The sequence below is a fragment of the Myxine glutinosa genome, chromosome 11 (assembly GCF_964187855.1).
Source record: "Myxine glutinosa chromosome 11, kmMyxGlut1.1, whole genome shotgun sequence".
Taxonomy (NCBI): Eukaryota; Metazoa; Chordata; class Myxini; order Myxiniformes; family Myxinidae; genus Myxine; species Myxine glutinosa.
Window position 1 is genome coordinate 125,428,952 of NC_136271.1, and position 14,869 is coordinate 125,443,820.

Below are 14,869 nucleotides of genomic sequence, written 5' to 3' on the forward strand. Positions count from 1 at the left end.
TCCCAGCTCAAAAGGTGCCTGAGATATTGGCCAAATGAGAAAGAAAATAAATAAATGATTAATAATGAAAATAAATAAATAATAATCATTAAAAAATTAAATTATTAATCAATTTGGTCAGAGAACACATAAACTACCACTATTTCATCAGAATCTGTAACTTTAAATTTAAATTTTTTTTTGGCATTAATCAAATAATTACATAATTAATCGATTAATTTATTAATTAATAAATCAAAAATATCCTTTGCAGCCAAATCACCTGGTCATTGGCATGTCCAAATGTCAGCTTCCTAACTCAAAAGGTGCCTGAGTTAATGGTCAGAAGAGAAAGGAAATTTGATTAATTAAATAAGTACTGAATTAATCGCTAATAATTAAATAACTCCTCAATTTATTGATTAATCAAAAAACAAAAAATACCGTTTTTGACAAAGGACTTGCTCACTATTGTGCCGAAATTTCAGCTTCCTAGCTCAAAGGATGGCTGAGATATCGTCCGGACAACCAAGGAAACAAGAAAACAAACAAACAAGAAACCAGAGTGAAAACTGAGTACTCTCTTTCAGCGTGCGTCACTGCCAAGCCCCCTTCGGTGCCCGGCAATGACGATTTGCAATGCCTGGAGGTGGCATAGGAAAGGAGCGGTGTACAACAAACAAGAAACCAGAGTGAAAACTGAGTACTCTCTTTCAGCGTGCGTCACTGCCAAGCCCCCTTCGGTGCCCGGCAATGACGATTTGCAATGCCTGGAGGTGGCATAGGAAAGGAGCGGTGTACAACAAGAAACCAGAGTGAAAACTGAGTACTCTCTTTCAGCGTGCGTCACTGCCGAGCCCCCTTCGGTGCCCAGCAATGACGATTTGCAATGCCTGGAGATGGCATAGGAAAGGAGCGGTGTACAACAGAGTGAAAACTGAGTACTCCCTTTCAGCGTGCGTCACTGCCGAGCCCCCTTCGGTGCCCGGCAATGACGATTTGCAATGCCTGGAGATGGCATAGGAAAGGAGCGGTGTACAACAGAGTGAAAACTGAGTACTCCCTTTCAGCGTGCGTCACTGCCGAGCCCCCTTCGGTGCCCGGCAATGACGATTTGCAATGCCTGGAGATGGCATAGGAAAGGTGTGGTGTACAACAGGTAAATATGGAAGATGGATTAAACAGTGAAATGGGTAAGAATTTGAATTTAACACTTGAATTGCACCTGGTATAAATGAACATAAATGAAAGCGTCTCCCTGAGGGCAGTTTTTCAAAAAGTCCGTTCATGAAGTGACTTTTATCAGCACAAACATGCATCGACTTCCTTTTCAATGCTCGCAAATATAAAGACTCCGTACTAGTACAAGGCCCACCCACTTTAAATGCTAGAGTAATGACCTTTCTCAGTCGTGAATTATTCCACACATTAATTTAGTAGATAACTACACCAGGAAACTCAACTAAATGACAAAACACTGATCAACAAGGAATTTGTCAACATCCGCATCCCACGTGAGCTAACACCAAATTAATTCAACTTCCTGACAATACGCAATCTTTGCATTGATTTCTTGTACACAGCATCGGTATTTTCATTAAACGTTACCTCGTTAGTTATCAATAATAGTGGCCAGGTATTTGAATTTGGTAACAATTTCCACCTTTTCACCATTTATGGTTACAGGTTCATGATTGTGACCTTTCTGAAAGTCCAAAATCATCTCTTTAGTTTTGCACAAATTCGGAGTGAGACAAAAGTCCCCAAATCACTTATTGAATGTGTCAATCTCTTCGAGGTAAAGATACGAAGGATGATTGATCGGAAAGACAGCCAACAATGGCGGTATCGTCCCCGTACTTGATAAAGTTACTCACTTCTTTGAGAGGCACACATCCATTGATGTACTGACTGAACAGTAAAAGTGATAATACACCGCCTTGTGGAGCACCAGCATTCAAAATTGATAACTTTGATAAACTACCATTCACCCTCACCTGCTGAGGACGGTCTCGTAAAACCTTTCCACCAGAGTATGATATGTGGGCTCAGGTACAGATCACTCAATACTTCCATAAGGGTAAATTGGTTGCTTGGTGTAAAATCTGATGATAAATCAATAAATAATACACGAACAAAGGATTCATTCTTGTCAAGGTGACTTGTGATTAGATGAAGCAAACTGAGTCATGCATCCATGCCACTGCATCTTGCTTTGAATACAAATTTTAAAGGATCCAATTTTAACTGAAAATATGTTACTAGACGAATGTGTGCATCTTGGAGGGGTCACAGAGCTGAGAGAGCAGATGGAGGTGAACCCAAGGAGAGATGGTAAACATAGGGGCAATACCCCTGGCGCTCACCTGGTAGAATAAACAGTTAACTGCACTGACTAAAGGTATTTTAAACCAATTTCAATGGTTGCTGGAAGACAGGGCAGCAGGTAGAATCATACTAACATAATCATAAGACTTTCAACAAACAAATAAAAAAATACCTATTTTGGGGGGCAGGCCCCCTCCTCCCCTCCCACCCCGTGTACCTCATCAGACCCCAATTTTTCCAATGCCTTGAACAAACATTGGTACATCATGAATGATGAAGGTTGTGGTGAAGTTTCATCAAAATTGTGTGTGGGTTCTGAGAAAAAAAGCAAATACCTATTTTGGGGGGCAATGCCCCCACAGATCCCCAAAGGGGCAGATTTTTTAATGTCGTGAACAAGCTTCGGTACATCACGGGTGATGAAGGTTGTGGTCAAGTTTCATCGAAATAGTGTCTGCAGGTTCTGAGGAAAAAGCAAAATCCTATTTTGGGGGGTCAAGCCTGGATCCACTTTGACCCCGGTAAACCCCTTAGACCCCGATTTTTTTTTTTATTGCCGTGAACAAACTTTAGTCACAACACAACAAATATCATTTGTGCCAAATTTGGTCGCAATCCCATCAGCGGTTTCGGAGAAGAAGTTTCAAGTGTTTACGGACGGACTGACGGATATACGATGCGCCATCGCATAAGCTCCCCTGAACTTCGTTCCAGGTGAGCTAAAACCCACACCTGTCTGCCGATGGGAGAGCCCACCACCTCTCTGCAGATGGGGGAGCAGCAGGCCTTGTTTTTGTTGTTGAGAGGAATAATGTTGAGAGCTTTGGATTCCACAGAATTCAGGAGAGACAGATGTGATGCTGGGATGGCAGCCTGTAGGGGAGAACAGCTTTCCATTGATGTAAGCACAACGGTCATGTGGCTGTGAGTAGTTTTGATTCGTCAAGAAATGATATGGAATGATGGTGAATGGTGAATGAGTTTGGAGGCCAGATTTCCTGTATGGTCGACCCGTGAGAGATCATGTCTGATAGTGAGATCGTACGACTGATGGTTACTGCACAATTTCTGCAGTATTTTGTACATTTCATAATTTCCGATGTACTTGCTAAAGTTGATGCTAAATATAAATACAAGTTTAGCATTTGTAGTATTCGAGACATCAATTACTAATTTGCATCTATTATATTTATCAATCTAGGCCTTTGGGTTTTTTTGGATACAAAGTCAAGGCACATGGAAGAACTGGAACACAAAAACAATGAGGGAGCAACAGAACAAAAAGAATAGTAGAAAGTGGGGTGGCCACCAACAGCAGGGTTGGAGGACAAAATAGAGGGAGATTTGGATAATTAAGGGATGTGGGCAGGAATAAGGAAGAGGGGAGGATTCATGGGGTGAAAAAATGGAGACAGAAGCAAACTCTCAGGAAGGAAAAAATGGGAATTTGGAAGGTGGGCTTTGCGGTGGAGCAGGGGTACAAATGGTCATGGTTTAGGATGAGGAATCTGAGATGGTGGTGAGCAGCTGTCTTGAAGACCTGTGTTACATATTTATGTGAATGTATGTGGATTACCATTCAGGTCTTTGCTTATCCGTGTGTAGTATATTAAGGGTTGTTGTGATTGGAGGGTCAGGAGCCCTTCTGAACAAGTGGCCGGAAACGGAAGTGACCGGAAACGGAAGAGAAAAAGACACGAGGGAAAAAGGACGAGGACTTCTTCTTCCTCGCCCCGCACCGACGAAAGGTGGGATTGATTGAGCCGTGTGGAAAAGCGGCGTTCCCGAGCCTGTCTGGCGAGAGGAGTTACCGGGACGGATACCTGCCCGGTGGACGGCAAACTGTCGTGTGGCCGTGCACCGACCCAGCGTTTGGCGCCGTGCGCGACACCGTCTAAAAAGACGCGTACGGGTCGCCCGTTGGGGCCTAACACGCCTGGCAAGCGGCGTGGGGCTTTTGGCTTGCTTTCCCGTCCCCGCTTCGCGTGGCCGCGAGGGGCTGTAGCCGGGGTGCCGGGTACGATACCTGCTCGGTGGAAACACGTCCACCCGGGGTTCGTTCAACCGCCCGAGTGCGGCGACGCCGACCATCATCTTGGTCAGGAGGGGCCCAGAGACATTGTGCGGGACCGAGACCAAAAGGGGGTTGTGAGTACTCACCGGGACACACATATATAAGATGGCCATCTTACTCATAGGGAAGTGCTTGTGAATTGGGAATTGTTGATGGTTGTGTATGGTTGATTGCTCGGGGAAAATCTCCGTGGTTGTGTCATTGAAATTGTATGGTATCATTACCATTGAAATATATCCTTGAACGTCAGTTGTCTCTTGGGTGAAATTCATATGGATTGCGTGGCGAAAGCGCATATATAATACAGCTTTCTGGCGAAGTTCCTCTCATGGTCCGGGGGTCACCGAGACCAGGTATTCACCGAGGGGACCACGTAACACCTGGAAGAAAAAATGAGGTGGAAGTTGGTTCCACAGTTGGGGGACAAAAGGAACAAACGAGAATGGCACTCGGTAGAGCGCATATACCTCCGCCAGGTTGAACAGTTTATGTTTTGTATCCCACTGATAGGCCGGATCTGGATTCGGACCCGAACCAAAATCTAATCGGTTTGTTCCTGTCACCAAACCAACCCGTCCACCTAGTTTAGCCATAACTCGTCCATAACGTTTTTAAATATCATGTTGTATTTCGCTTTTCGCCCGATGTCTCAATGGTGAAGAATCACTTAGAAATTAAATAATTCTCGTGTCCGAATCCATATTCAGATCTTCACCAAAATCGAATCGATTCGTCCCACACATCACACACATTTTGTTCACCAAAAATCGAATCATTTCGTCCTTGTCACACACCCCCAGCCTCTCCGGCAAATTTCGTCCGAATTCCTCCACAACCTTTCGAGACATCTTGTTCACAAACAGACAGGGGTGAAAACATGACCTCCATGCACCTTCGGTGGTGGAGGTCATGTCCGAGGGACCTTTCAATGGGAGTCAACAATTAGTACGATTTGACCGAAAATTATCCAACAACAACAACGACAACCAAACGGCAACAACAAATCATCCAATTTAATTCCAGGTGTCTTATTTATGTTTGTCGATTGATGCCTTTAGTAACGTCACAGTAACGTTAGTCCCAATCTGCGCATTGAGGAATGGAATGTAAGTTGTGGAGTCCTTGGACTGTTACTCATGCATATTGAAGTTAACTTTCATGGGAGTTGCTAAAGAGTGTTCAGCAGTGCAGGTTAAACGATAAAAATCGAGATAAATATTAAACTTGCGTTACTCCCTTGGGTAACAGGAGGCTCACAAAGGGCAAAGCTGGTCACCTGAAAACAGGTTTCTGGCCACGTTAACACATTTCAAATTCTCTCCAAAACACGACATCTCAGGCCTCTTGTTGCAAACTGATTATTGTTTCAATGTTTTTCTTAAGATATTCTGGATTTCTAATTTTTTCCCCATTTCATTCCAACATCGATTCGTGTTATTGTTTGTGGCATGATTATGAGGTTCGTGTATGTTGACGCCAGATGAACAATGCGTGTTCTGGCTTTTGGCTCTCCGGCGCGGGCAGGTGCTCCAGATTTGTCCCAAAGACATGAGGGCAGACATCTGCGTCCACCTCAACAGGCGGGTCTTCAAGGACCACCCAGCGTTTCGCTTGGCGAGCGACGGTTGCTTGCGCGCTCTCGCAGTCGAGTTCGAAACGGTTCACTGTGCTCCAGGGGACCTCATCTACCACGCTGGAGAAAGTATTGACATGTTGTGCTTTGTCGTGGCTGGATCTCTCGAAGTCGTACAGGACGATGAGGTTGTGGCCATTTTGGGTAAGCATTTGCATGTGCGGTCTCACGACATCTCTATTTCTTGTGATTACTAAATGCAGATTTTGATCCCGACTCACTCCCGTTCCTCCTGCCTACCCCTCCTCCGTCCTCCATTGTATCCTCCATCTGTTTGTAATCCATCTTGCTGTGTGTGACAAATACATGTGTCAGTATCTGTCCAAGCCATGTCATTTTGCTGTCTGTTTTCAGCTCTCACATTCTTTCAATCTTCCTGCTCCTCCATGAACCTTGACCACAATCCCTCCAAGAAAACAAAAACCCCATATACATCTATTCTGTTTCTGTATGTTTCCTATGTGTTTCCTATGTAAGTGCGTTACTCTTTTATTATGCTGTGTAATGAACGACAACTTTAATTTAGCTTAAAATGCAAGTGCAAGATGCAAGTAAAATCAAATGCCTTAAACATTGATTTTTTTCGACAAAAAAACGGTCGAATGATGTTATAAATATAATCAATGTCAAAGTATTTTAATGTCCTGACAGGACTGATAGGGTGTACTCAGAGGTTGTGTGCCTACCTTTAACCTATCGAGATTGCTGCTGTAACAAAGCTGTGTGCCGTCCCTCGGATGGACACTAATCCGGTGTCCCATCAGCCAGCAGTATCTGGTGGACGTTAAAACCCCCCAAAGCGTCTTTAGATGGAGAGGAGGTGATTTAACAGGAGTATCTAAACAAACATCAATGCCTCCCCTAAATGTTGAGGTACACTGTAAATGAAGGTGGAAAAAGCCTGATTTGATGCATTTTAATTCAAGGCTATAAGGCAACAAAACGTGAAAAACTTGAAAGGGGGTGTAAACTTTCTATATATATATATATATATATATATATATATATATATATAGTCGTGGCCAAAAATATTGCCACCCTTGCACTTTTTTAAAATAACTCACAATTTTCTGGAAAATAAGTTGAAATTGACAAAAGTATTTGGTCTCCACAATTCTTTATTTCACTGTTAATATTATAGAACCTTTATTTTAATTCAGAACCTAATACTGTATATCCTTTTAAATCAGAAAATAAAAAGAAATGGCATTGACAAAATTATTGACACGAGACTTGATATTTGGTAGCACATCAACATCACGGCCTTTGGACAAAATAACTGCAGTCAAGCGCTTCCTATAGCCATGAATGAGCTTCCTACACTTCTCTACTGGCAGGTTTGCCCACTCTTCTTGTGCAAACTGCTCCAGTTCTCCCAGATTTTAAGGGTGCCTTCTCCCAACTGCTGTTTTCAGATCTCCCCACAGGTGTTCAATGGGAATTAGATCTGGACTCATTGCTGGCCACTTCAGAACAGTCCAGTGTTTTGTCTTGAACCATTCCTGGGTGTTTTCTTGAAGTGTGTTTGGGGTCGTTGTTCTACTGCAAGACCCATGACATTCGACAGAGACCCAGCTTTCTGACACTGGGTTGAACATTGCGCTCCAAAATGCCTTGGTGATCTCCTGATTTCATGATGCCATGCACACATTCAAGGCACACATTGCCAGAGGCAGCACAGTAACCCCAAAACATCACTGAACTTCCTCCATGTTTGACTGAAGGGAAGGTGTTCTTTTCTTTGACGGTTTCATTTTGTTTTCTGTAAACATAGAGATGATGTGCTTTACCAAAAAAGCTCTAATTTGGTCTCATCTGTCCACATGACATTCTCCCAGAAGGATTTTGGCTTGTTCAGGTGTGTTTTGGAAAACTCCAGTCTGGCTTTCTTATGCCTCTCTTAGCAGTGGGGTCCCCCAGGGTCTCGTACCATAGAACCCCTTTCATTGAGTTTGTGACGGATGGTGTGAGTTGAAACTGTCGTACCTTGTGTCTGAAGGTCAGCTTGAATCTGTTTGGCAGTTGATCGAGGTGCTTTCTCCACCATTTGAACAATGCTACAATCTTATATCAAGTTTTCTCTTGTGGCCATGTCCAGGGAGGTTGGCTACAGCGCCATGGGCCTTAAACTTCCTGATGGTGATAACATTGCGTATGGTGGACACAGGAACATCAAGGTCTCTGGAGATAGACATGTAGCCTTGAGGTTGTCCATGCATGGCTACAATCTGGTGTCTAACCTCCTCAGACAATTCTCTGGTTTTCTTTCTTTTCTCCATGCTCATTGCGGTACACACAGTGACACAAAACAGCAGAATGACTCCTTTTCTCTATTCAAACTGGTTGAATGAGTGATTTTTATATTGCAGGCACCTGCAAATCACCACAGGTGAGTTCAATTCCAAAGTAAAGGAGAACCACCTGCTTGAAATCTAATTATTTCTAACAACTTCTCAAAGGTTCTTCTTCTCAAAGGTTTTATCTCTTTCACGAGCCTTGATCCTGTATATATAAAAAAAGAAAAAAAAAGAAAAGGTGCCAATAATATTGTCTGTGTGGAATTTAATGATTTATTGTCTGTGTGTGGAATGTCCATTTAATGATTTCTGTGCGGAATAAGATAAGATTTAGTAATTTTTTCAGCTTTTTTTGTTTTGTTCCACTGCAAACCGAAGAAACACATATGTGGTTACCAAAATATTTTGGCCAGATATATATATATACTAGCAGAAGTACCCGGCATTGCTGGGCGGGGGGAGGGAGGGGAGGAGGAAGGGGAGGGGAGGGGAATGGGGGGGAGGGGAGGAGAGGGTGGGGAGGGGAGAAGAGGGGGGGAGGGGAGAAGAGGGGGGAGGGGAGAAGAGGGGGGAGGGGGAGGAGGAGAGGGGAGAAGAGGGGGGGATGTGGAGGGGGACGGGGAGGGGGAGGGATGGGAGGGGGAATGGGGAGGGGCAAGGGGGGAGGGGGAGGGGAGGGGGGAGTGGACGGGGGGAGGGGAGGGGGAGGGGGAGGGGAGGGGGAGGGAGAGGGGGAGGGGGAGGGGGGAGGGAGGGGAGGGGAGGGGAATGGGGGGGGGAGGGGAGGAGAGGGTGGGGAGGGGAGAAGAGGGGGGGAGGGGAGAAGAGGGGGGGGGAGGGGAGAAGAGGGGGAGGGGGGAGTGGAGAGGGGGAGGGGGAGGGGAGGGGGAGGGGGGAGTCAAGTCGGAAGTCATTGTCGTCAATTGAATGTCGCATTTAGTGTTTTATTCCCTGTCAAATGGCATTGGTCCCGCATTCCGAACCCGGAAGTCGGAAGTCATTGTCGTCAAAGTTGAAAAATTAACGTTACGAAATACGCTGATGACGTCATAATTTTAAAACGCGACGTTTTTTAAATTTTAAGGTGTGCTGTAGTTGCTCTGAGACGTACTGATTCCGAATATGCCTTTGGTTTTGCTCTGCGATGAGTAGTTCTCGAGTTATAAGAGGACAAACAAACAAACAAACATACTATACTGCTTTATATAGATAGATATATTCTAAGGGCACCGGCCAAAGCCCAGGCTTGAATCTCCCATTGAGAATTTGTGGAAAGATTTGAAGATTGCTGTTCACCGACGCTCCCCATCCAACTTGACACAGCTTGAGCAAATCTGCAAGGAAAATGTGAGAAACTCCACAAATCCAGATGTGCAAGGCTGATACAGACATCTATCTATAATTCCAGTAATCTCTGTCTGTACGTTTGTACGTTTGTACGTTTGTCTGTGACCGCTGTTTCTCGACAACCACGGGTCCGATATACTTTTAACTTGCCAGGTATATTGCTGGGGACCCGAGGATGTGCCTTTTCAAGGTTTCATATTAATCGGACAATTACTTACCGAGCTATGTCCAAAAAACGATTCAACCAATCAGAGAGCAGCGAACGATCGCGTGTGCCGAACGTGGCGGGCACACTCTGCCTCGGATGGCACATTTGAGAGCGTATTCATTTATTTCACGTTTGCAAACTATGTTGGCGTTAAACTATGTTTTACAACTAATAAAAACGAATTTGCGATTCATTCGCTTTCCTGCGCGTTTGTGCACGCGATGGCGATTTCTTTACCAAACTCCGGAAGCCGTTCGCTTTGGACCAAACCATTTCATGTAAATAGAGGGGGGGGATATAATTTTAGATATAGATATAGTACGGGCATGCCCTAGTACCAAAGATGACTCGAAGCTGTAATCGCTGCCAAAGGCGCTTATACAAAGTATTGACTCAGGGGGTTGAATACTTATGTAAGCTAGATATTTCTGTATTTCAAGATATTTCTCAAGACATTTCAGCTTTTAATTTTTAATTATTTTGTAAAAAAAAAAAAAAAAAACTTTGACATTAGGATGTATTATGTGCCGATCAGACAAAAATCTCAATTTAATCCGTTTTAAATTCAGGCTGTAACACAACAAAATGTGAAAAAGTCAAGGGGTGTGAACGCTTTCTGAAGGCCCTGTATATGGGTAATAGTTATCCTAATTGCCTTAATTGTCGGCCGACTTGATGAATAAGTTTGATGTGTATTTGTTACACTGAGACGAGGCTTAAAACAGTTTGAGTCGAACAGCAAAGAGTGCATAAATATTGATCAACAGCCATGCACTGGTTGGGTTACCCGATTGGTAATCACGACGTCAAGGATGCAATAATGATTCCGGGGCAAATTAGCATAGAAAATAGTTTTCCTTCTTGTCAGTGATCGAAACTCCTTTTGGAGACAAATTGTCAATGCTCGTGAAAACGTGGGGAACATTTTCCGTTCATGTTGTGGTTGTTTCGCGTGTAACCAGGCACGAGCCGCTTAAGTAACCGTAGTCCTTCGACTTTTGACATTTCAGGTTTGCAATTTTGTAATGTAATTGTCGCGATAGTTTTTGGGATATTGCGCTTGTTTCTTTTTTCTCAACATGACATTGAAGGATACGACACAGAAAACTTGGGGACGTGCCACAATATGTCAACATAAATTTTTTAGTAGAGGTTATGCATATACATATTTACCCTCGCCAGAGGAGAGGGTATTTCATTTGAGTCCTTTGTTTGTTACTTGTATTTTTGTTGAATTTTTGTTGAGTTGAATTTCTTGAATTTGAGTTGAGAGTAAAAAAAATTTCGACAAGAATGTTGATCACTCCGGTTTGTGTGTTTGTTTGTCCGCTCACTTATACTTGCCTACAGGTCACAATTTTAACCCGATCTTCATGAAACTTCACCAAATGGTAGAGTTCGTGGTCCGACAAAATCCTATATATATTTGAGGTCAAAAGGTCGACATAGGCCAAAGGTCAACCACTTTTTTTCAAATTCCTGAAATCCTCAATTTTCATCCGATTGACTTGAAATTTGAATCGGATCTCCATATCGGCTGACTGAATTCAACCACAAACTATTTTTGAGATCAGCTTAGGCCAAACGGTCAACATAGGCCACAGGTCAACCACTTTTTTCGAATTCCTAAAATCCTCAATTTTCATTCGATTTACTTGGAATTTGAATGAGATTTTCATATCAGCAAACTGAATTCAACCACCAACTATTTTTAAGGTCAACATAGGCCAAAGGTCAATAACCATTTCAAATTTCTAAAATCCTCAATTTTAATGCCATTGACTTAAAATTTGAATAGGAATGTCTGTCCACACATAATAAGTATGCTTTTCTCTGCAACCTTTCATCCGATTGAAAGGAAATTTTAGCCATAGGTGTACCTGTTGGAATTTTTAATGATAGTTATGATGTCATAGGTCACGTGGTAGGGGCGCCATCTTGAAAAAAAACGAAAAACTTTGCACCTCTATCTCTCCGAAAGTGCTGCATCAAAAAAATTGAGACATGGCTCATTGTAAAGAACTCTCCATGGGGAATAAAATATGTTAATGATGTCATAGGTCTGTATGAAACATTCCAATCCGGATTCCGCTCCAACCACAGTACTGAAACTGCTCTCCTCAAAATCACCAACGACCTTCTCCTCTCCTCTGACGCTGGCAACCTCAACATTCTCATCCTCCTCGACCTCAGCGCCGCCTTTGACACCATCGATCACACCATCCTCCTCACCCGACTTGAAACCACCTTTAACATTACCGGCACTGCCCTCTCTTGGATTAAATCATACCTCTCTGACAGACGTCAGTTCATCTCCATCAATAACTGCAAATCCCCCACTGCTCCCCTCCCCCAAGGTGTCCCCCAAGGTTCAGTTCTTGGCCCCCTCCTCTTCATCCTTTACCTGTCCCCCCTCGGTCACTTAATCCGCCGTCATGGTCTCCAATTCCACTGCTTCGCCGATGACATCCAGCTTTTCATCTCCACCAAGTCCATCTCCACCGCCACCCACTTTATCCTGACAAACTGCATCACTGAAATAAAATCCTGGCTTCAAATCAACTTCCTCAAACTTAACTGTGATAAATCTGAAATAATCATCATTGGCCCAAAAACGCTCACCAAGTCCACCCATAACTTTGCCCTCAACATCGACGGTTTCCCAGTATCCACCTCCCCTCACATCCGGAATCTTGGCATCATCTTTGACCAAACCCTCTCCTTCGACAAATACACTAAACAGATCACAAAGACAGCCTTCTTTCACCTGAAAAACATCGCCCGTCTCCGTCCATCCCTCTCCTCCGTGGCTGCAGAAACCCTCATCCACGCCTTCATCACTTCCCGTCTGGACTACTGCAATAGCCTCCTTTATGGTTCACCCTCAACAATCACCAATAAACTCCAATACATTCAGAACTCCGCTGCCCGTCTACTCACCCATTCCCGGACCCGTGACCACATCACCCCCGTCCTTTACAAGCTTCACTGGCTCCCCATCTCCCAGAGAATCCAGTACAAAATCCTCCTCTTGACCTACAAAGCCCTCCATAACCTGGCCCCATCCTACCTGACTGACCTCCTCTCCAGACACACTCCCACCCGCAACCTCCGCTCTGCTGGTACCAACCTCCTGACCCCCCCCCCCCCCCATCCGGACCAAATTTAGATCCTGGGGGGACAGGGCCTTCTCCATCGCTGCTCCCACCCTCTGGAACTCGCTACCTTACACCATCAGAGACTCCTCCTCACTCACCACATTCAAAACATCACTCAAGACCCACCTGTTCAACACTGCATTCAACATTTAACCCACAGCATCTAACCCCTGACTATCTCCTCTCCTTCTCCCTCCTTTGTGCTTTGAATATTTCCCTATTGATTCTTCTTTTTTTGCAATTGTTTTTATGTTTTGCTATGCATTATGTTTTGCACTCTGTCAAAGCGTCTTTGGGCTTCCTGAAAAGCGCTATATAAAATAAATGCATTATTATTATTATTATTATTATTATTATAGGTGCCTCCATTATGACGTCATAATTCGATAAGTACAAAACTTCATCTGATGCAGATGAAATTTCTTGAGCGTCAACTTGGGATAAATTGGTGGAGAAAAAAAATAACAATGATGTCATCGGTCATGTGGTTTGGCCGACCTATTTGTTTTTGCACAAAAGGCATAAAAAACACCAAAAACCCTTTTTTTCGAAATGGCTAAATAAATCGAGGCAACACGATACATGCATGATTGCATACCCATGACAAACAAAAAGTTCCGTGACCATGATGTCATAGGTCCCATGGTTTGGCGGCTATGATTTTTTGAAGAATAAAACTTTACAAAGCCACTCCTCCAGAACGGCTGAACAGATCGAACGGAAACTTCAAACAAATGTTCCTCAGGCCTTGCGTGTGCCATGCTGTCCTTGAATAATCCATATGTTACATGGGTGGGGGCCATATTGGATTGAACAAAAATCTTTTAAAAATTCTATTTCTTGAACTGCTTCATTGATCGATGTGATTCTTCAAAGTAATGTAGTAGTCGTAAAGCGGAACATGTGTTTAATGTTTCAATATGATTGGTCTTACGGTCTGTCAGCCAGACGTTGTTATTGTTTGAAGAAGAAGAAACTCTACTATGTCATCTTCTCCAGCCATGTGAGTTTTCAATATATCTATTAATTATGTACTGCTTGAAGTCAGTGGCATCCTGTCTATTAATACGTACCTCTATTAATTATGTACGATCAGAATGTAACTTTCGACATGACTGCTGAGACCCATTGGACCTTTGAAGTACCTTTAAGACCCTCAAGACCCTCAAGACCATTAAGACCACCAAGACCCCCAACATACCCTAAGGATCCTTAAATACCATGAAGAACCAGGGGACCCCAAAGACTCAAAAGGCCCTGAGGACTCAGAAGACCCAAAAGACTCTGAGGATCCTACCCTAAGACTCTACCCTAAGACAACATTAAAAATATATATATTTAAAATACAATACTGAAGTCGGTTTTATAAAGAGGACGCCATGTGTCACGCGTGTCTGATGAAAGTGGGGTTGTACAAAATAATGAAAGAATGCACAAAAACACCCCACAAATTACATCTTACAAACACCTCCTGGTGAGGGTCGGCAATCTCTGATTGCTCTTTCTTGTTAGAATATGAATTAATAGAGTAAATTCTGTGGGAAACATTGGATTAGCCAAATACAAATTATATCACTCCTCTGATTGCAATGATGGAATATATAGGCATTCAGGCTCATTTGCAGTTAGAGAAAATTCCAGAACCACCCCCTGCATAAAGCATTGCCATCTGCTACACTGCTAACCAGAGCAGCAAGTCAGCCTTATATCGGCCTTCAAATCCTTGTATTGGCAAATTGTCAACCCAACCTTTAATTGTCTGTTAATTTAAATATTATATATGTCTATTGTTACGGATTCGGCCCTAATTATTGTTGGTATTATTCTTATTGTTGGTTCTCAGTA

General features: G+C 43.4%; 1 protein-coding gene across 1 annotated transcript in view; it reads left to right on the forward strand.

Moving 5' to 3' along the window:
* Positions 1 to 14,869, forward strand: part of KCNH1 (potassium voltage-gated channel subfamily H member 1) — a 728,543-nt gene that overhangs the window by 514,440 nt on the left and 199,234 nt on the right. The window contains exon 9 of the mRNA XM_068131096.2: positions 5,906 to 6,158. Within this exon, the coding sequence (XP_067987197.1) occupies positions 5,906 to 6,158 (253 nt within the window). The remainder of the gene's footprint in view (positions 1 to 5,905; positions 6,159 to 14,869) is intronic.